At 45.6% G+C, this 21,926-nt stretch overlaps 1 protein-coding gene across 10 annotated transcripts in view; it reads left to right on the forward strand.

The window, feature by feature from the left end:
- MAPKAP1 (MAPK associated protein 1) overlaps positions 1-21,926 on the forward strand; it is a 234,765-nt gene that overhangs the window by 210,626 nt on the left and 2,213 nt on the right. For all 10 annotated transcript variants that reach the window (XM_070378987.1, XM_070378984.1, XM_070378988.1 and 7 more), the window contains one exon: positions 17,896-17,993. In XM_070378987.1, the coding sequence (XP_070235088.1) occupies positions 17,896-17,993 (98 nt within the window). The remainder of the gene's footprint in view (positions 1-17,895; positions 17,994-21,926) is intronic.

A 21,926-nucleotide genomic window follows, 5' to 3' on the forward strand; every position in this document is an offset into this window, starting at 1 on the left:
CCCAGCTTAGAGCTGCTGTTGATCCAACCAGATGCTAGTTTCCCTGAACTTGACCTTGGGACACTAGCGTTCTCTCCGAAAGGGATTATTATGGTCTGCTTATAAGATGGTACAGTGCAGATAGAAACCTCTTCATTTGTTCTCACTAATTTTGTTACTTTGTTTGTGAAGCTGCACGCCTCATGTGTGTGTGTGTGCGTGCACACGCATCTGTGTGTACAGCCCCACCCTCTCTCCCAACAAAGGCAAGTGAGGAGACTGGCAGAAGGACTCTGGTTTTGTTACTAAAATCAACTTGGGCACATTGCAGCTCATACATTGAATCCTCTGACCACCTGATTTCTTGTCTCCCTGCTTGACAGGAGTAACTCTAACAGACACACACACACACACACACACGTTGATGTGACAAGTATCTCAACTCCTAAAAGAGGTGGGACCCAGGAATTGTGTCATATTCTTTAGAGGCCCCTGAGATTGTGGGAGGGACATGAGGGTAAGCATTCAGCTACCGCTGGGTGAAAGAGCTGCACCCCGAGGTGTGTGGGTGGGTGGGTGGGTGTCCCTGACCGTGCAGGTGGACTTCTTGCCCCAGTAAGTAAGGCGCTTGCATTTATAGCCACATCCTCAGACTCTGTTGATTCCTAGGAGGTCCAGGATACTTCAAACATCAGGTGAGCAAGCTATGTTGCGTTTTTACTCTCTGACAAGGAGTTATTTCCTAAGTTCCATATCAAATATGGTAAGTACTGCTCGATTACAAAACACAGCCGACTCTAACATATTAAATACCCCAGTTATTGAATCGCCTTTTCATAAGAGTACTCTGGAGCACAATCAGGAGCAGGCAATGCCTCGTCCTTTTAACAGATATGTTTCCTAGCCCTATTAAAAGGGGTCTTCATCTATCCTGTCAAAGGGAGTCTGCTGGGGTTTTTTAGTTTAATTACACTATCCAATTAAAACTCCTTGCTGCATTTGGATGCGCCTCTCCTTGGGCCTGAGTGGATATGACATTTACAAGGCTCGCCTTTCAAGCAGACAATAGTGTGATTGATGAGGTGCACGTTCAGTGAAGGAGGCGAGTGCCTGTGGAAGTGCTGCTTAGTGCATTTTGATTTATTTATCATCTTCTTCCAAAACAAGGGAGCTGCCGGGGAAATGGGTTTTAGGCAATCGGGGGGGACCACCTCAGTCTTTGCAAGTGTGTGGTAAGGAAAGGCCTGGAGTGTGCCATAGGATAAAGGTGGAGAAACACTGTTAAGCGTGGGCCCAGCTTGCATCATCGAATGCCAGGCTGCATTCTTAGGTTCTCTGACCCAGTTTGGTTTCCAGTACCCTCCAGCTGTGGTCTGCTGTTAAGTAGGCCATCACTGTGTTTTAGGGAACAGTTGCTGGGGGTGGATAACATTGGCCAGATCCCTGAGAACGCAGCCTGTGGGAGCCAACCCAGCATGTGCCCTGTTGACTGGCCCAGTCATCATTAACCGGAACCTGACATTTGTACTGAGCATGCCTGTTTATGTTCCCAGCTGCATCCTCCAGCAGTCCAGCAGCTTCTTTCCAGGAGTTAGCAGTCAGTAGCTCTTCCTCTAACTCTGCCTGGCCACACTGAACATTAAAAAGTTGCTTCTTGAATTTGGAATTGGCCAAGAGCAGGTGAGGCTCTTCAACAAAGACATACGGAGCCACAGTGGAGAACTTCTCAAAAGCTGCAATGACAGGGCAAACCCAGTCATGTTAAGCACCTTGTTCTTAACCTGCTCTTCTGCATACCCTCAGCATATGGTAGTCAAGACTAGTGTGCTTATCTCTGTTGTTCCTGGAAAAGAGGTATTTAGTACAGTGTGGGGCCTCTCGAAGGGTCAGCACTCCTGAATTTAGAGGCAGGTGATTCTGCTCTGAGCCCTAGACAGATGATAAGAACAGTAAACCTCTCATATCCATTACCAGGTACTACAGTTGCTCATGAGGAGCTGCTGGGGGCACGTCTGCTAAGTTTGTAACATACAAGAATGTCTGTGTTTGTGAAGAAAATTGACTGGTACTGAGATACTCAGTGGGTTTTCTTACACTCTCTGTAAACTTTCTTCATCTTTCCCTAGGACTTACTAATAAACAAGAATTTCCTTGTGATGATTGGAATATTGGTATCAGAGTAAAAGACATTTGGAGGTATCACCTTTTTTTTCCTCCTGGGAGAAGCCTCCTTTTTGCTATTAAATTTTCACTTAATTGTTGACTTGGGCCTTATGAACCTATAATTTTTTTTAAAGAGTTATATAAGTATAATGGAAGGTTTGCATGCATTTACATTCTCCTTGATTTTAATTATCATTTCCTCAAGTTTTTTTTTGATTGTAACACTAGAAGAGATCCTAATTGAGAAGAAGGTAAGGGGAGAGATTGTTTTCTACCAAAGAAATCTGTGGGAAAGATTTCTCAGCTGGATAAATGATTGGAAAAATCTGTTTCCCTTGCCTCCTGCCAAGCTCCAAACTGTGCTTTCATAATAAATAAATGGAGTGCTTAGGTTTTAAGTTATTCCTGTAGATGTGGAAAAAGTTAGGCATTCTTTCATTAAAATCAACATATGTATTGCTTACAAGACTCCCATAGGCAACTTCCAGGACAGGGTAACTGTAACCAGATTAGCCCTTCTATCATAAATGACTGGAAAACTGCACAGAATGTAAGAAACTGTTCTCAGACTTTGGAAAACAAGCAGTACAGGACTGTGAACCCCGGGAGAAGTGAAACAAATGAGGTGAGACCTACGATCACCTCAGCTTTCTTCCAGGGTTTTCCAAGGAGAGGAGAGCAGTCTCACTGAGCTAAGAGACACAGATCAGAGTTAGGAGAACTAAAATTAGCAAAATTGAGTATGGAGATTGCCTGGAGTATCCCAGAGGAACCTGGCAGGCTACAGTCCATGGACTCACAAGAGTCGGACACGACTTAGCCACTAAACCGCTGCTGCCACCAAGTACGAAGGGGAGGGAGCTATACCGAGAGAGCTCTAGGAAGAAGCCCTGTAAAGCCCTTTACTCTTCTGTTGTATACTAAGCTCTGTGTGTCTGTGGTGGATCTCACGAATCTGGTCAAAAAACAACTGCTGGGAGCTAGAAACTAACATTCTGGCCAAAACTCAAGTTTATAGCTCCCCAGTCATTGAAGCATCCAGGACATTTCGTCATGACTCTGGAAAGGCCATATCTTAGGAGTAAGGCTAAACTAGCCCTAGATTAAAGACTGCTTTAATTCTTAAGAAAGTTTTAAAAGGAGACTTGAAAGGATCAAACTGATCCACATGTAAATTAACTGACTGCCAGAACAAAGCCCAACAGTCTCAAAAGATGGTGACAAGAGGCAGGCATCACACAGAGCATAGTGTTCAGAATACCCAGCTTTCAGTCAGAAATCACATGGCGTGCAAAGAAGCAGGGAAATTGTCCCATAACCAGGAGAAAAATCAATCAATAGAAGCAGAGTCAGGAGTGGAGAGAGAACAGAATTGGCAAGTAAGTACTTAAGAATTCTTATTATTATAAGTATGTTCAAAGACTTAAAGGAAAACAGCTCAAAAAGAAGAGAAATGGAACCTTTAAAAAGAACCAAATGAAAATTCTAGAGCTGAGGAATACAATACCTGAATCAAAACACTGACTGTGGGAGCACATCAGGAAGATTAAGAGAAAAGGTCAGAATGTTGGTTATCTGTTGCCACATAACAAATTGTCTCGAAACTCAGTGGCTTAAAACAACAGTAACACTTACTGTCTTGCAGTTTCATGGGTCGGGAATCCAGCACAGCTTAGCTGGGTCCTCTCGCACAGGGCCTCTCCTCTGGCCGCAGTCACCTCGGGGTTCAGTAGGGGCAGGGTGTGCTTCCAGGCTCACTGAGTAGTTACTGGCAGAGTTCATTTCTTTGTTCACTTCAGTTCCTTACCACATGGGCCTCTCCACAGGGAGGCTCTCAAAATGGCATCTGGCTTCATCCAAATAACCAGAAGCAGGAATGTACTAGGAAGAAAGAAGTCACAGTGTTTTATAACCTAATCTCAGAAATACAGCCCAGCGCTTTTGCTATACTTTATTCATTGGAAGTAAGTCACTAGGTCTAGCCCAAAACAAGACAAGGAGGTTACACAAGGCCATGCAAAGCAAGAGGTGGGATCCTTGAAAGTCATTTCAGAATCTGCCTATTGCAATCAGTGAACTTTAAAGGACAACAGAAAATATTCAAAGTGAAGCACAGAGAAGAAATGGATGAAAAGAACAAAGGCTGTGGAATAATAGCAAATGTTCTAACATACATGTGTTATGTTATGACTCTCAGGGATGGTAGGGAAAACTGTTCCAGATTTGTTTAAAAATACCAGTCCACCAACCTTAGAAGTCCAAAGATGGCCAAATAGGATAAATATAGAGAAAACCACATCAAGGCACATCATAATCAAATTGCAGAAAACCAGTGATAAAGAGAAAACTTAATAAGCAACCAGAGAGACCAAGATAAGAATAATTTCCCACCAGAAATAATGCAGTCCAGATGATGGAATGACATTGCTTGCTAAAAGAAAATCTTGTCAACCAAGATTTCTATATTCAGTGAAAAAATCCTTCAGAAATGAAAGTGAAGACATTTCCAGACATTAAAAAAATGAAAGAATTTGTGCCATTAAACCTTCACTATAAGAAACATGGAAGGCTAGAGGGGGGAGAAAATTGCCAGATACAAACCCAGATCTACACAAAGAAATCAAGAGTACACAAAATGTCACCATTAGCAACTATACAGAATGAACAAAGAAAAAGGAAATAAGCCAGACCTCTTTGAACAGAGATTGACAAACTCTGGCCCACAGGCTAAATCCAGCCCACCGCCTATTTTTGTATGGCCTATGCACTAAGAATTGGAGAAGGCAATGGCACCCCACTCCAGTACTCTTGCCTGGAAAATCCCATGGATGGAGGAGCCTAGTAGGCGGCAGTCCATGGGGTCGCTAAGAGTCAGACACGACTGAGCGACTTCGCTTTCACTTTTCACTTTCATGCATTGGAGAAGGAAATGGCAACCCACTCCAGTGTTCTCGCCTGGAGAATCCCAGGGACGGGGGAGCCTGGTGGGCTGCCGTCTGTGGTGTCGCACAGAGTCGGACACGACTGAAGTGACTTAGCACCATGCACTAAGAATAGTTTTTAACGTGTGAATATTTGCAATTGATTTGATGATATGGAACACTAGTTTTGAATTCCATTTTTTAAGCGAAACATCATCTCCCATCAAAAAAAAAAAAATTCTGTCCTCAGGAACAGCTTGTAGTACCCCCTCAGAAGATACATTTGATTGTTACATTTTGAATTTTTTTAATTTAAAAATGTAGAATTTTTCTCTTGTTATAAAAGTGTCTGTTAAAGAGCCATACTTTGTCTGTTGGCCCACAAAGCCTAAAGTGTTTACTTTAGGAAAAGTTTATCTTGGTGAGTGAGAGTGAAAAGACAGAGAATCTACCAAGTGTCAGGCAGTGTCCCAAGTGCTTTATATGCACTGCTTAGTTCTTGCAACAACTCTCTGAGGTGTATGTACATGTGTTATAGAAATCTCAGTTGATTTTATCCTAGGATTGCTTAATCTTAGTAACAACTCTGTGAGACAGACATTATTCCCATTTTATAAGTGAGGAAACTAGGACTCAGAGAAGTTATGTAGCTTGTCTGAAGTTACGTATGAGTGGTGACAGAGACTTATTCTCTTCCCTGTGCACTAAACCAAAGCCAGGGCACTTAAACCTCTGTGCTTTTTAGATGGAAGAGTATCCCTAGGCCCCCAGCTCATAAAGTCTTTCTTTTTTTTTCTTGCAAAATACTCTCTATTGATAAATTTATTGACTATTTTGAGGACTTCGGGTTTTATTTTATTTTTAATTGGAGGATAATTACAGTACTGTGCTGGTTTCTGCCATACATCAACATGAATCAGCCATAGGTATGCGTATATCCCCTCCCTCTTGAACCTCCCTCCCACCTCTCGCCCATCCCACCCCTTTAGGTTGTGGCAGAGCACTGGATTTGAGCTCCCTGTGTCATACAGCAAATTCCCACTAGCTATTTATTTCTTAACAGATTTTAACTATGCTTCGTTATCTGGTTTCTCCTCCTAGAGGATATTAAATGCAAAAAAATATAAGGGCGAGAAAGAATTATAGAACTTAATAATAAAGACAGTGGAAAGTGAAAACTGACAAGAGCTGACCAAAAATGAAACAAAACAAAAAATGTTAAAAAGCAGTCCAAAAACAATAAGCACAGTAGTATGGCAATATCTTAACTATTTTGCAGTGAGATGTAGCCCTGAGGAAATCATGATATTCAATACTTATAAAGATGAACATGGTAACACAGTATTTATTTTCCTTATACTCTAATACAGGGCTTTCCTGCTGGCTCAGATGGTAGAGTCTCCTGCCTACAATGTAGGAGACCAGGGTTCAATCCCTGGGTCAAGAAGAACCCACTTCAGTATTCTTGCCTGGGGAATTCCATGGATAGAGGAGCCTGGCAGGCACTAGTCCATGGGGTCATAAAGAGTCGGACACGATTGAGTGACTAACACTTTCACTTTCATACTCGAACATGGGAGGAAATTTTGTAGTATGGAGTTTTTATGCTTAAGGTGGAAAAGGTATGTTTTTTGCATAAAGGTCACTCAAGCTGTCTGCTGCACGGGTTGGATAGCTTTTATCTAATTTAACCCTCCCAAGAGAACCTGCAAACTCAAACTTGCTACAAACTGAGGACAGAATTTTCAGATACAGAATTTGTTTCTTGCTTGTCTGCCTCTTTAATGCTAAAGAATGAAACTCAACCAATACTTGGTTACTGAAATGCCATATTATATTTTGTTAGAACAACTGACACATGAATCAAAGCATCAAAAGACCCCATAAATATTGTTTAATTCTTTTGCTGACATACATCTGCTGCATAGGAGGGTAGAAGACCTGTCTCAAGGAGAAGGACTTGTGAAATTGTGTGAGTTGCAAGCTGAACTAACCATTCATTTCATGGAACTCAGTTTATACTTGAAAGAGCAACTGACAAACTATAGTTATTCAAGCCTAACTATTTAGCATACATTTTCTTGAAAATGAAGTAATCCTGCCATTTCACAGAAAGTAAGTTAGTATTTGATGCCAGGGATGAAATTCAGGCTTTTGGATGAAAATTAGAGTCTCAGAAAATTTGTATCCATCACTGTGGACTTCACTTCTCATTACTTTTCTGAAGAGATCAGTGGCGATAGTTAATGAATATTGAGATTTTTTTATATTGTATAATGTGTCAACATATGGAAGACCTGTGTATTTTCTAGACTACTGCATGTTGTTACAAAACCATCCAAGAGTAAAAACGTCATTTAGGGGCTTCTCTGTTGGACTGCAAGGAGATCCAGCCAGGCCATTCTGAAGGAGATCAGCCCTGGGATTACTTTGGAAGGAATGATGCTAAAGCTGAAACTCCAGTACTTTGGCCACCTCATGTGAAGAGTTGACTCGTTAGAAAAGACTCTGATGCTGGGAGGGATTGGGGGCAGGAGGAGAAGGGGACGACAGAGGATGAGACAGCTGGATGGCATCACTGACTTGATGGAGGTGAGTGTGAGTGAACTCCGGGAGTTGGTGATGGACAGGGAGGCCTGGTGTGCTGTGATTCATGGGGTAGCAGAGTTGGACACGACTGAGCAACTGAACTGAACTGAACTGATGGTCCAGTGGCTAAAACTCCACGCTCCCAATGCAGGGGGCCCAGGTTCAATCCCTAGTCAAAGAACTAGATCCTACATAGCACAACTAAGAGTTCACATACTGCAGTTAAGGTTCCAAACGCCACAACAAAGACTTGATGCAGCCAAACAAATTAATATTTTTCTTTAAAAGAGTCATGCAAAGTGCAAGACAGACCAATGAATTTAAGTGTAACAATACAAAAAGTTTATTCATATGGTTTTAGATTCCACGTTGCAGCTAATCTTTAAGGAGATATCATTTATCAAGTTTTGTATAATATCAAAGAATATTTGCAGATAATATTAAAAATACTCCTTTTTCAAAAACATATCTATGTGAGGCTGACTTTTTCTCATATGCTTCAACCTAAGCAGTCACAACAAATCAAATGCAAAAACAGAATATAATATAGCTATACTCTGTCAAACCAAATATTGATATTTTATAATTTTCAAAACTATACAGTAATGCCAGGTTTTTCATTAAAGCTTTGTTGTTTGAGGGAATATAAGGGTTTCACCATTAAAAAATACATTGTGTTAACTTGCAATAAGTTTATTATTTTTTAATGGATTAATAGTTTTTAAATTTCTCAGTTTGAATTTCTAATATAATAATAATAGATATAATCCACATAAACAAAAGCTTTTAGGGCTCCTCAGTAATGTTTGCGTGTAAGGGGATTTGGAGCCAAAATGTTTGACAACTGCCAATCTAGGGTCTCGAAAATCATCTAAGAAGTTTGGACTTTATTCTGAAGACAATAGGGAAAGAAACACTGTAGAGTTTTACGTCGGGGAGTAATAGGACCAGATGTGTGTTATAAAAGGACGACTCCTCTAGGTAGACCTTTGGGTCTGAAGAGGACGTGACCTAAAGAAGGAAGACCAAGAAGCAGCACCAGATGGTCAGGACTGGGTGGAGGGCGGTGGTCACAGGATGAGAAGGGATGGAAGATAAATGTATGAAAACTATTTAGGGGACCAAATGCTTGGGACTTGGTGAGCCCTCCAGGTGCACTAACAGAGCTTTGAACACTTATTTTTTGCCGCGTCAGGTCTTAGTTGTGGCATGCAGGCCTAGTTGTCGCGGGGTAGGTGTGATCTTAGTTCCCTGACCAGAGATGGAACCCCCGTCCCCTGTATTGGAAGACAGGTTAACCACTGACCATCATAGAAATCCCCAGAGCTTTTGATTTAAGGGGAAACATAGACTTCAGTTCTGGATGTGCACCACTGCAGGCCATAGAGGATGGTGGATACAGTTGGCTCTGAAAGTCTGAAGAAAGGTCTCAGCCAGACACCTGCTGTGGGATCATCAACATCTGACCCTGCTAAGTCACTTCAGTCATGTCCGACTCTTTGCAACCCCTTTAAGAGTGTAAGGGGATTTGAAGCCAAAATGTTTGACAACTGCTAATCTAGGGTTAAATAGATATAAGGGACTAGATCTGATAGAGTGCCTGATGAACTATGGACAGAGGTTCGTGACATTGTACAGGAGACAGGGATTAAGACCATCCCCATGGAAAAGAAATGCAAAAAAGCAAAATGGCTGTCTGAGGAGGCCTTACAAATAGCTGTGAAAAGAAGAGAAGGGAAAAACAAAGGAGAAAAGGAAAAATATTCCCATCTGAATGCAGAGTTCCAAAGAATAGCAAGGAGAGAGAAAAAAAAGCCTTCCTCAGCAATCAATGCAAAGAAATAGAGGAAAACAACAGAATGAGAAAGATTAGAGCTCTCTTCAAGAAAATTAGAGATACCAAGGGAACATTTCATGCAAAGATGGGCTCAATAAAGGACGGAAATGGTAGGGACCTAACAGAAGCAGAAGATATTAAGAAGAGGTGGCAAGAATACACAGAAGAACTGTACAAAAAAGATCTTCACAACCCAGATAATCACGATGGTGTGATCACTCACCTAGAGCCAGACATCCTGGAATGTGGAGTCAAGTGGGCCTTAGAAAGCATCACTATGAACAAAGGTAGTGGAGGTGATGGAATTCCTGGAGCTATTTCAAATGGAGCTGTATCATTTGGAGCAGAAAGATGATGCTGTGAAAGTGCTGCACTCAATATGCCAGCAAATTTGGAAAACTCAGCAGTGGCCACAGGACTGGAAAAGATCAGTTTTCACTCCAATCCCAGAGAAAGGCAATGCAAAGAATGCTCAAACTACCGCACAATTGCACTCATCTCACCTGCCAATAAAGTAATGCTCAAAATTCTCCAAGCCAGGCTTTGGCAATACGTGAACCATGAACTTCCAGATGTTCAAGCTGGTTTTAGAAAAGGCAGAGGAACCAGAGATCAAATTGCCAACATCCACTGGATCATGGAAAAAGCAAGAGAGTTCCAGAAAAATATCTATTTCTTTTATTGACTATGCCAAAGCCTTTGACTGTGTGGATCACAAGAAACTGTGGAGAATTCTGAAAGAGTTGGGAATACCAGACCATCTGACCTGTCTCTGAGAAACCTGTATGCAAGTCAGGAAACAACAGTTAGAACTGGACATGGAACAACAGACTGGTTCCAAATAGGAAAAGGAGTATCTCAAGGCTGTATGTTGTCACCCTGCTTATTTAACTTATATGCAGAGTACATCATGAGAAACGCTGGACTGGAAGAAGCACAAGCTGGAATCAAGATTGCCAGGAGAAATATCAATAACCTCAGATATGCAGGATATGACACCACCTTTATGGCAGACAGTGAAGAGGAATTAAAAAGCCTCTTGATGAAAGTGAAGGAGGAGAATGAAAAAATTGGCTTAAAGCTCAACATTCAGAAAACGAAGATCATGGCATCTGGTCCCATCACTTCATGAGAAATAGATGGGGAAACAGTGGAAATAGTGTCAGACTTTATTTTGGGGGGCTCCAGAATCACTGCAGATGGTAACTGCAGCCATGAAATTAAAAGACGCTTACTCCTTGGAAGGAAAGTTATGACCAACCTAGATAGCATATTCAAAAACAGAGACATTACTTTGCCAACAAAGGTCCGTCTAGTCAAGACTATTGTTTTTCCAGTAGTCATGTATGGATGTGAGAGTTGGACTGTGAAGAAAGCTAAGCACCGAAGAATTGATGCTTTTGAAGTGTGGTGTTGGAGAAGACTCTTGAGAGTCCCTTGGACTGCAAGGAGATCCAACCAGTCCATCCTAAAGGAGATCAGTCCTGGGTGTTCATTGGATGGACTGATGCTAAAGCTGAAACTCCAATACTTTGGCCACCTCATGCGAAGAGTTGACTCATTGGAAAAGACCCAATGCTGGAAAGGATTGGGGGCAGGAGGAGAGGGGGACGACAGAGGATGAGATGGCTGGATGGCATCACCGACTCGATGGACGTGGGTTTGGGTAGACTCTGGAAGTTGGTGATGGACAGGGAGGCCCGGCGTGCTGCGATTCATGGGTCGCGAAGAGTCGGACATGACTGAGTGACTGAACTGAACTGAATCTAGGGTCTCAAAAATCATCTAAGAAGCTTGGACTTTATTCTGAATACAGTAGGAAAAGAAACACTGGAGAGTTGTAGCCCACCAGGCTCCTCTGTGCATGGGATTCTCCAGGCAAGAATACTAAAATGGATTGCCATGCCCTCCTCCAGGGGATCTTTCCGACCCAAGGATCGAACCCACATCTCTTATGTATCCTGTATTGGCAGGCAGGTTCTTTACCACTAACAGCACCTGGAAAGCACCATCAACATCTGGGTAGTAATTAAAACCCGATGAGCAAACCTGACAGAGGAGAAATGGAATTAGAAGTGATGAGAGTCAAGGACAGGACACTGGGGAAGACCATCATTTAAGAGAGAGAGGAAGGACAAGATGGCCACAAAGGAATATAAGAAACGGGTTGACTGGAGAAGTCAGCTGAAGAATCAATTGACTGTGGCTTCATGGGAAGAGAGGACTTCAAGAGAAGTATCAGATACAGTTGAGGAGCCAAGCAAAATAGAAGCCAAGAATTATCAACTGGATCTCTCATAGAGGTCGTAGTGACCTTAGCAAGAGTGTTTTCAGTAAATTAGAGGAAGGAGGGAAATATCATTGCCATGGGAGTTTTTATAATCAGCTTTAATTATGTTTACAGGAGCGAGCCAAAGGGGTGGGGGGGGCGGTGAATAACTCAGGCAAAAGTGTAAGTGGATCACTCTGTCCTGCTCCAGAGGTCAAGGAGCTCATTCCAGTTACTGGGGCCTCTGCCACTATAGGGGGCTCGGAAAGGAGCACCACCCTTGTGGGTTCAATTAAACTGAACTGAAGCTCGTATGGGCAGCTGGGCATGCTACTTGCAGTGGAGGGTTTTCAGCCCAGAGACCAAAGCATCCCAGGCCATCCGTTTCCCTCAAAAAATCCAATGAGAGCTTTCCACCCACTTCTAGGCCTGAGGGACCAGAAAAGGTCAGACCCTGAAAGCCCACTTCTTAAAAGTATCTGTGTCTGATGTAAAGGAATTCAGAAACAATCCAGGAGGGCAGAGATGTCCTTCATAGCCTTACCTATAATACTGTCAATATTGTAAGTAACTTAAATGCCCAGCACAAAGATGGTAGCATGAGCCATGGCACATACCTACTTAATGGAATAAAAGGCAGCCACTGAAACATATGGTTGTGGAGATGATGTCAACAAGGAAAAGGCTATCATAAAATGTTAACAGCAGAAATTATCCCCCAATTCTGGTATACCGTCTGACTACAATTGTGTAGAAACAGACATGAGGATGATTGGAAAAGAGATCTTGCCTGTCACTGTGCCGGTGTTTGTATTATGGAGGTCAAGGGTGGAAGTTTTTCCTCTGTCTTCTCAACGTCTCATGATTTTAAAATATATTTTATATTTTTTAATTTAAAAAGAAAAAAAATTCAAATTTACTTTTGGCTTTCCTGGCAAGCGATGGCCCCTGGAGGGTTTTGGACACAGGTGGGCTGCCGACTCGATTTAGAAGTCCCACTCTGACCCGTCATTGACGGCCACAGTCAGTGCCCACAGGTCGTTTAGAAGGGAGCCTCCTCTCAAACCACAATCTCAGGTCCCTTGGCAGTGGAGATCTGGGGCCCTTCTTTGAGCAGGAGTGTGTAAACTGCTGGCCCTCTGCTTCAGCTGTCCCATCTGTGACAACAGCAGCTTTTTCTGAATGGCCACTCCCCTCCATTGACCAGAAGAACCTGTTTTTCAACACAGCCTTTTGTTTAAGTTAAAACTCATAATGCCGATGATAAATTACAGCACAAAAGCTCAAAGATCTTGGTTTCTGACATCTGTGCTGCTAATTAGTTTCTGTTCAGTGTTACGTTCCATCTTCTCTGTTTTCCTTTGGGAAAAAAAAAAAATACGTAAATGTAAATACATTTTCACATATCCAGACTTTCATTTCAATATTCAGAAGCAGACATATAGTTTCAGTGCCCTGAGCAAATCTGGATATGCGGCCAGGGATTGGATACTTCATTTTATATTCCATTATATTGCATTTTTATTCCTACAGCTCTGAAAGCAAGTCTGCTCAAAGAAGGCCCAATTAAAAACCAGATCTTCAAAATAATGAGGATTTTAGCTTCAAATACCAGTTCCATCACAGTTGTAACAATGATGGTCACTACCCGCCTTGAGCGCCCACTGCATCTGAGCACCATGTGAGGTGTCACGGGTGCTCCTCCCAGGCAGACCTGGGCTCTGGGGGCAGTGCCTCCCGCGGTCTCAGCACTGGAACTCAGCACACCTGGGTTTCTTCCCAAGTCTCTGCCCAGCGCTCACATTTTCCCCCTCTGCATCCCAGGCTTTTGTTATGCTTTAATTTCCAAACAATTTAACAACCCAAGCAAAATCTTTTGGACTAATTGAATATCAGGCTTTGTGTTCTCTTTTACGGCATTACTGATACCCAGGCATGCCTCAGAGGCGTTGCAAATTGGGTTCCAGGCCAACCATAGTAAAGCAAGTCAAAAGCAAGTCACGCACATTTTGGGGGGTTCCCCAATGCATATAAAAGTTATATCTACACTATATGTAGTCTGTTAAGTGTGCAATAGTAACATTATGTCTAAGAAAATAATTTATATACCTTAATTTTAAGATACTTTATTGTTGAAAAATGCTCACCATCATGACAGTGCTCGGTTGCCACAAACCTTCAATTTGTTTAAAAAAAAAAAAATGCAGTATCTGCAAACCACAGTAAAGGAAATAACCGTGTAACACCATCATTCTTCCTCAGCTGGCGTGTGTACAGTTTGCCCCTATGGCTCATTCCTTGCCTGTGAGAGCTGCTCATTTTCGTTGAGTTTCCAAGAGTAACCTGCCCGCCTCTTGTTCCCTGTCACATCCCAGGACATGGAAGGCTGCAGCCGAGGAGGGCACTTGAGCCCTCTTGCCCATTTACCTGAGGTGAGCCTCGAGCCGCCCGAGGCTGAGGAGGGTTTGGTAACAGACTTCTGTCACTTTGTGTCTCTGTTCTGTTCAGTCGGTGTTGAAATGCCAGTGATTCCATCTACCCAGACAGCACTGGTGGAAATTTACCACGCAGCATAAACTGCTCATGGTTACTGATAGATTCATTTCCAGAACTAGGTCAGTTAACTTGTTTCACTTTAATCTGTGGGCTTTGGATTGGGTGAAATTATACAAGTGTGAATTCTGCTTGTTAACTATTCTATTGTAAAAGCATTTCCAAGTCCTGCCACAGTTCCTTCTCTACGGTTCTCAAGTTGATCCCTTTCTCGGCATCCTTTTTGCCCCCGTCCAGCTCAAAACCGAGTGAGTATGCTCCTACCTAGAGGACTGTGGCAGTTGGTCCCCCAGCCTCTAGGCCCTGGGGAGTCAGGGTGAATGCCCCAAAGCACAATTTGACCATTTACTGCCCAACTTAGAGCCCACTAGTGGCTCCCTCCCCAGCCCTTCAGTCTGCCCTGTGTCCCATCACCTCCTGCCTGTCCACTGCTCGGAGCGCCATCTGGAAGGCCTGCTGCCTTTTGTCCTGTAGGTTGCTCTGTCCTTACCCTGTTAAATCCTTCTCCACTCCACCTCTACCCAGCTGACCCCCCTTCCTCCTCTAGGACGACTCAGACAGGCGTCAGCTTCTGTAGGAAACTGCCTCTGATGGCCCTTCTGCCTCCAGGCCAGCCTGCTCCCCTGGGGTCTCCCTGCCATCTCCCTGTGATCCCCTTCCTAATCCTGCTCATCGTCCTTGTCTCTCAGTGTTCCTGATGTCCATCCCTCTGGCCCGGGCATTCGCCTGCGCTCCTGGCAGGATCTGAGTGAGTCAACCTGCCCTTCTGGCCACCCAGCAGCACAGGGATCCCTGGAGCAAGGGGAAGAGCCGCAGAGTGAAAACTCTCATGGAACGCCTCGACCACATGCTCCAGGGCTCCAACAGGGCTGACAGCGTGATTCCAGGTTAACTCGAGCTCGCCGCGCCCCGAGTCCTCCCACTGAGCAGGAAGGGGCTGTCTGCGGGGATGTCCCCCAACCTCCTAACGCAGTTGTTGGCTCTATAAGAGTCCCTTGAGGGCCGACTTGAATTCTGATGCGGGCTCCCCAGATAGCGTTCTCTGTATCCTCCTCCCTCGGTGATGGGAATGTTTTCCTGGAAAGTCCGAGGCTTCAGCCACGTGGGGTGCACTCTTCATCACTCCCGCTTGCTTCCCTCTTCCTTGGGGGTCTGGAAAGAGCACTGGGGACAGACAAGGGATGCTCACAGCCTCCGATCTCAGCACGTTTGTAGCCTCCTGACCCAAATATGCTCCCGTCCCAGAGACTTGCCATGGGACGATAGTTTGCTTTTGCCCTGTGACTGGTGTGTAGGTGAACCACAGGCCTCTTTCCGTGAGCCCATATGATCCCAGGGGACAGTGTGGAGGCTTCCATCAGAGGCCCGAGGTCCCTGCAGACCGCGTGTCACATGTGCCGTGTGTGGGTCTGGCTCTTCCTGAAGAGCGCCTGCCAGACAGGTTTTTAATGGTGTCTCAGTTGTTCAGGCAAAACACGCTCTAGTGACTGGAGGTGTTGGTTTTGTTTTGTCAGTGACGAGTGGGAGCAGGTGGGATAGACAGTCCGTGAGATCACTTATCAGAGTGGTCAGTGAACCCCGAAGCTCCGGGTCCACGGGTCTCCCTAAGACCTTCTGGTTCTTTGCAGCCCCAGGCGCTGGAGTCTGTGTCTGTCATGGCCAGGTGTCAGCAGCAAGGCCTCCTGGAGGGGGCGTCTCTGTTTGTCCTTCACAGCCCTGTGACCTTCATAGACATCTCTGCTCGGTCACAGCATGGCCATCAGAGAGATCCGCATTGTTCTAACATGGCCGTATCACCACCAAGACTCAGATGGTTCCGAGCTGAATCCTGTGAGATCAGGAATACACACGCGCGCACCCTGACATACAGATACACTCTCTTAACATGAGATCCACTTCTCAGAAACAGGTAATTTATACATTCACAAAATGATGAACTTTCAGCTAAGAATTCTAACATTTCAGTACCACGATTGAGAACCAGGCTACATTTGTCAAGTGACCGAAAGCGAGGTTTTTCAGAAATTATTAGCTAGGTTTTTCAATATTGAATTTATAGTCATGTTGAGTATATCACCGTGATGTTTCCAGGATAAAATACCGGCACTTTCACTTTTCTGGCCCCAGACATTCAGCATATATCAGTTTATTTGGGGAGATCTGAAGAATTAGCTACTGTAAATAAAGTTTCCAAGAAGGTTTCTCCGGGAAAGAGGTGAACTTACAGTAATATGGGTGATATATTATTAATTAATAACTATGACCAGCCACTGCTTCAATTAAAAGGACAACGGATGAGAACGCCTAATAGGATATGCTGAATCTTAGTCTCAGGAGCACCAAAGTCTGCAGAGCAGACGGGGGGAGCGTTGTTTCTGAGGCTGGTTAGCAGGAGGCCTCTGGGACCGAGGTGTCACCAGCTGCCCCTTGGTCTGGGAATGTTTGCTGAGCTGTGACTGCACATCTCTCTGGAGCAATGCTCCTTTGGTTGCCAGAAGCGGAAACCCACTTCAGAACAGCTCAAGGAGAAAGAGGACTTTCTGGGAGGGCCACAGGGGTCTCCCAGAACCCAAGGACAGCGTGCCCTGATGGCCAGGGAGAGTGTCACGTGGGGCTGACACAGGCAGGCGCCTGGAGGAGGGAATCTGATTGGCACGTCTGGCCCCAAGGACAGCCACGGGGGTGTGGACACGGCTGCAGGTGGTGTGACACATAGGCGGGCTTCTCTGACAGCCGAGCACTGTGTGGGAAGACGTCTAGGAATGTGTCCCATGGAGGTGCGGGTTGAGCTGGAGGGCCAGCATGGGCAAGTCTTTTAGAGACAAGTTAACAAGCGAGGACATCCCCGGTGTGGACAGGTGGGTGTGTGCGGTGCCCCGGGCTGGTCTGTGGCACCAGAGGGTGTTGGAGTGCGATGAGGCCAGACCAGGAAGCAGTCCCAGCAATGACAGGGTTACCCTGAGGGTGGTAGGAAAGGGGTGTGGAAGAATTCAGATCTCTGGGGGTTCGAGTGTTCAGAGGATCCGGCCTCCCAAGGTCAGTCTGCTGTGTGAGGCGGCAGCTTTCAGAGCAGCCTCTCTGTGTGCTCCTCTACCCCCAGCCCACCCATCCTCCCAGGAAATGACCAGAGGCCTTGGGAGCAGCCTCCACACAGGAGGGGTCACACGACCCGGACTCCCCGCCCTCAGGAGCCAGCCCTGGAGACCCTCGTAATCGCGTTACTATCGGCCTTTCCCCTTCCTGTTGCTCATTTATTTGACTTTAAGCACAGTTATTTTATTTTTAGAGGAATAATTTGGAGTTAATTGGCCTTCTGCCTTAAAAAATACCACCATTTCCATATGATGATCGTGTTGGAGTAGTTCCATAGAACCTTGCACCCACCCTCTCTGCCATGGAGCGGGACCTGACTCTCCCCCCACCCCTCAGCCTCTGATGACGAGGTGAACCGCTCCAGGAAGAGTGGCTGCTGGGCAGCCTCCACCTGCTGTCCCAGGAACTGGACGATGAAAGGAGAATCTGGGGGGCCGCCCCCGAGGTGATCTGCCAGAGCCCCTCACTCCACCTTTTCTCTCTCCCTGCAGGTCACGCAATATTTAAACTCACGTATCTAAGCAATCACGACTATAAACACCTCTACTTCGAATCTGACGCCGCTACCGTCAATGAAATCGTGCTCAAGGTGAGTGTTCCTTCTTGGCCCAGGCCCGGGGTGTGCAGGGCTGCACGCTCCCCCCCTCGCACCCCCGTCCCACAGCACTGATGAGGCTCCCGGGCCAGTTCTGCAGAGACGCTGCACTGGCTACAGGTCGCCCGGCTGTTGCGCACCCAGGCCTGGGCCACGTCATAAGTCAGCTGCTCTGCGCTGAGGGGCTCCCACCCCTCCAGTGTGTGACTCTGGCCAGTCATATCACCTCTCTGGGCCTCTGTTTCTCCTCCTGTAAAATGGGGATCATGTTAGCTACCCTGCTCCACCCCACCAAAGGGCTGCTAGAGAGAATATTAAATGAGATGCGGTGAGCCTACCTAGCTAAGTGATCATTCATTTTCCTTTTAAGAGTAGACATCATCAAGTATTAATAATAGTAGTACAAGTACTAAGATCTACTGAAGGGTCCAAAGTGCAGGATCTGAGCCAGGCACTTGACCTGTCCCCTCTCAAGGAGCCTTCACACCTCGGTGAGGTAGTGATATAAAATCATTCCCATTCCCTAGATGAAAACCGAGGCTCAGGGGAAAACACTCAGCCAGGATTGGGACTTGGCAGAACCGCAGCCTGACCCCAGGTTTGGGGGATTCTAGAACCTGTGCTCCTAAGGCCCCAGGTGTGCATGGCATTCAGGAATTTAAACAGGAGATTTCGGTGAAATGAATTGTTTCACAGAAACATTTTGAGTTTACAAAAGATTTTCAAAAGTGGTAGATGAGAATTAAAAGGATAAAGCTGCCAGGAGGAGAATTTAGAGCCGAGACAAGAGTATTGTAACCAGTTGGATGGAAAGCAGAGGATTTGTAGACTACCCCAGGTCAGAGCCCATCAGAACAGCCAGCGGGCGGTGCCTGCCTGGAGTGCTTGAAACCAGTGATCTCAGAGTTACCTGCCCACGTCCCCAGGCCACCCAGGGAGCTCATGCCACACTCAGGGGCCAGGTAGAGAAATACTCCCATTACCCCGTCAGGGCTGGCCTTTTTTTTTATAGCCAACATTAAAATATTCAAGACTTGAGAAGGATTCTAGTAAAATTATAATCCTGTATTTGACATCAAAATAATTTTCACAACAGCAGATTGATGACAGAAACACAGGTTTATGACTTCAGTGCGAGACTGCGGAAGAACAAGTGCAGAGAAATCATTTTCCAGGACCAAATGCTCCCTGGAAGCAGATGCTTTTCTGCAAAATCCCCGAGGCCTAGCGCCTTCCCTAAATTGTCTGTTTTCATATGAAAATGCTTGTAGAAATATTGCATCGTGCTCGAGTCTCCAGGAGAGTCCCAGCCTGATTTACTTAGAGAAGCTAATGGTCGCGATCCTGATGGAAGATTAAATTTCACATCTCCAATCTCCGATTTCTAAAGCAATTTAAATACTTATCCTGATCTGCCACTGCCAGTGTTTTCGTGGGGCTTTGCACCGATACTCAGTGACTGTGGCCCCACTTGGTGGAAATGCTTCCGTCAGAGGTTCTTCTCAAGTTGGTCATAGACACCAGTAGTGTATGTGGTGGTTCTAGAATTAAGGAGTTTCACAGAAAACAAGAGCTTTAGACTGAAACTGAAAGGAGGAAACAAGGATGAGAGGCTGATGTCAGACCATTACAAATAGGCAACTTGCCATCAAATTATTTTTATCTCATTGTCTTTTTCCCCATGGGACCCATTTATTGAGCACCAACTGTCTACAAGACCTTTGATGTACATGATCTCATTTCATTCTCACAACTGCCCTGCCCCATGTAGACATTATTGTGTATGTGTGTGAGCTCAGTTGTGTCGGACTCTTTGCAGCCTCATGCACTCTAACCCGCCAGGCTTCTCTGTCCATGGGGTTTCCCAAACAAAAATACTGGAGTGGGTTGCCATTTCCTACTCCAGGGGATCATCCTGACCCAGGGATCGAACCTGTGTCTCTTGTGTCTCCTGCATTGGCAGGTGGATTCTTTACCACTGTGCCACCTGGGAAGCCTGTGGACACTATTACCCCCACTTTATAGATGAAAATATAGAGGCCCAAGGCTCCAGAGTGCACAGAGGTAGCGCACAGCTGAGCAGTCCCAGACTCCCCCACCCCCACCCAACCTGAGATAGAGTTGAGCTAAGCCACGTGTGGTCCCTAATTCTGCAGGCTTCGAGATGAATCTCAGAGGAATCATTGGTCTCTTCAGGTTGGGTTCTTCTCATGATCGAGTGATGGAGGCTGTGACTTTATTGACCATGAAAACTCCCTATATTTTTATGCCTTAAGCTGTAAAATGCATTGAAAGTGAAACACTCTATAGTGCATAAAATTGTGCAAGTTTTAAGCCACAGCATATTAACCAGCTAATGGCAGACCAAAGGGCGTTTTTATCTTTTGATTATTACATTAATCTTCCATTAAAATTATCTATGTGATTATCACAAAGCATTGAAGATAATAAATTTAGGAAATACTTGGCCTGTTAAGGATCATTTTTAAATGCTCTTGTCAAGTTACATGTGCCAAAAATACACTGAAAACAGTAGGCTGGCTGATTGTGCAAACAACTGAATCCAAAGATTGCTCTTATTAAGCATGATAAAGCCCCTTCTTTCCATGCATCGTCTGTGGTGTCCCACGTCATCACCCGGCCCTGCCGGCCTCATGATTTATTGCTCTCAGCTGGTAACTTGGCGAGGCAGCGGGCCGAGCGTGTCAAGCCTTCTGTACTCAGACACCAGCCCTTAACGCCTGCTGCTGGCGACTATCAGAGCAGAAAGTTTGGAGGGGATGCCATGACAGAGCCCCAGCCCCACACGAGCCAGGCCGTCTGAACTGCTCCCCACCCCCAGCACCTCCGTTCTTCCTCGATCAGCAGAGGCCTCTCCCCTCGGGGCAGGACACGTGGCCCCCAATGTAGAATCAACAGAAGGGGTGGCTCAGTTCTCTAGCCAGGAGTATTCAGGTTTCTTAACTTTCAGATCTTTGAGGTTGGAGAGAAACGGTGTTGGTTCACAGACAGGCCCAGCCAGAGGGCTGCTGGGGCAGTAGGACAAGGGGAGTCTGAGGAGGTGAGGGGATGGGGGGCTCTGAGAAGGTGGGGAGCCAGAGAACTGATTCAGGTTCTAACCCAAACTCTTACAAACTCCGTAACCTCAAGTAAACGGCATTACCATTCTGAGCCTCAGTTTTCTCCTCTGTACAGTGGGGATAACAATAGCAGCCACCTCCTCCTAAGGCCGTTGTTGTTGTTTAGTTGCTAAGTCATGACCGACTCTTCACGGCCCCATGGACTGCAGCACGCCAGGCCTCCCTGTCCCGCACCATCTCCTGGAGTTTGCCCAGGTCCACGTTCATTGAATCGGTGATGCCATTCAGCCACCTCATCCTCTGCCAGCCTCTTCTCCTAATGCTGTTGTGAGGGTTAAATGAGGTCATCCTTGAAAAGTGCTCCAGTCATTGCTGCTGCCCTGTGCCCCTGCCCAGCCAGGGGCTCACCCTCGCGCCGGGCGCAGGTCTGATCACAGCACTGCTGCCCTTCCCTGGCTCCTCCCTGCCTCACTGTGTCTGGCCCCTCAGCTTCTGAATGGCCGTGAACACCCCCTTGCTGTGTCCCACTGTTGTGCCTCGATGCATGCTGGTTCTCCCTATCCCTTGTACACCCCAAACTCCTATTTATCCCTCAAACCCCAGCTCCTTTATCCCCTTCCCCCACATGTTCCCGTTAGTTACTGTCCCCGTTCCTTTTTGCTCCTTCTGTATCTGTTGTCACGCTTGTTCTGTTGGTCACTCACTAGGCTGTGAGCTCCTTGGGTCAGGAACCAAGTCTTAATTTTCCCTCTGCAACGTGAGCCAAGCATGGGACGAGGCTCAGACAGGACAGGAACTCAGTGCCAGAGGTGATGCTGGCAGTGGCCACCCAGCATGGGGGGATCTG

Source organism: Bos mutus, chromosome 11 (genome assembly GCF_027580195.1).
Source record: "Bos mutus isolate GX-2022 chromosome 11, NWIPB_WYAK_1.1, whole genome shotgun sequence".
In the NCBI taxonomy this organism is placed as follows: Eukaryota; Metazoa; Chordata; class Mammalia; order Artiodactyla; family Bovidae; genus Bos; species Bos mutus.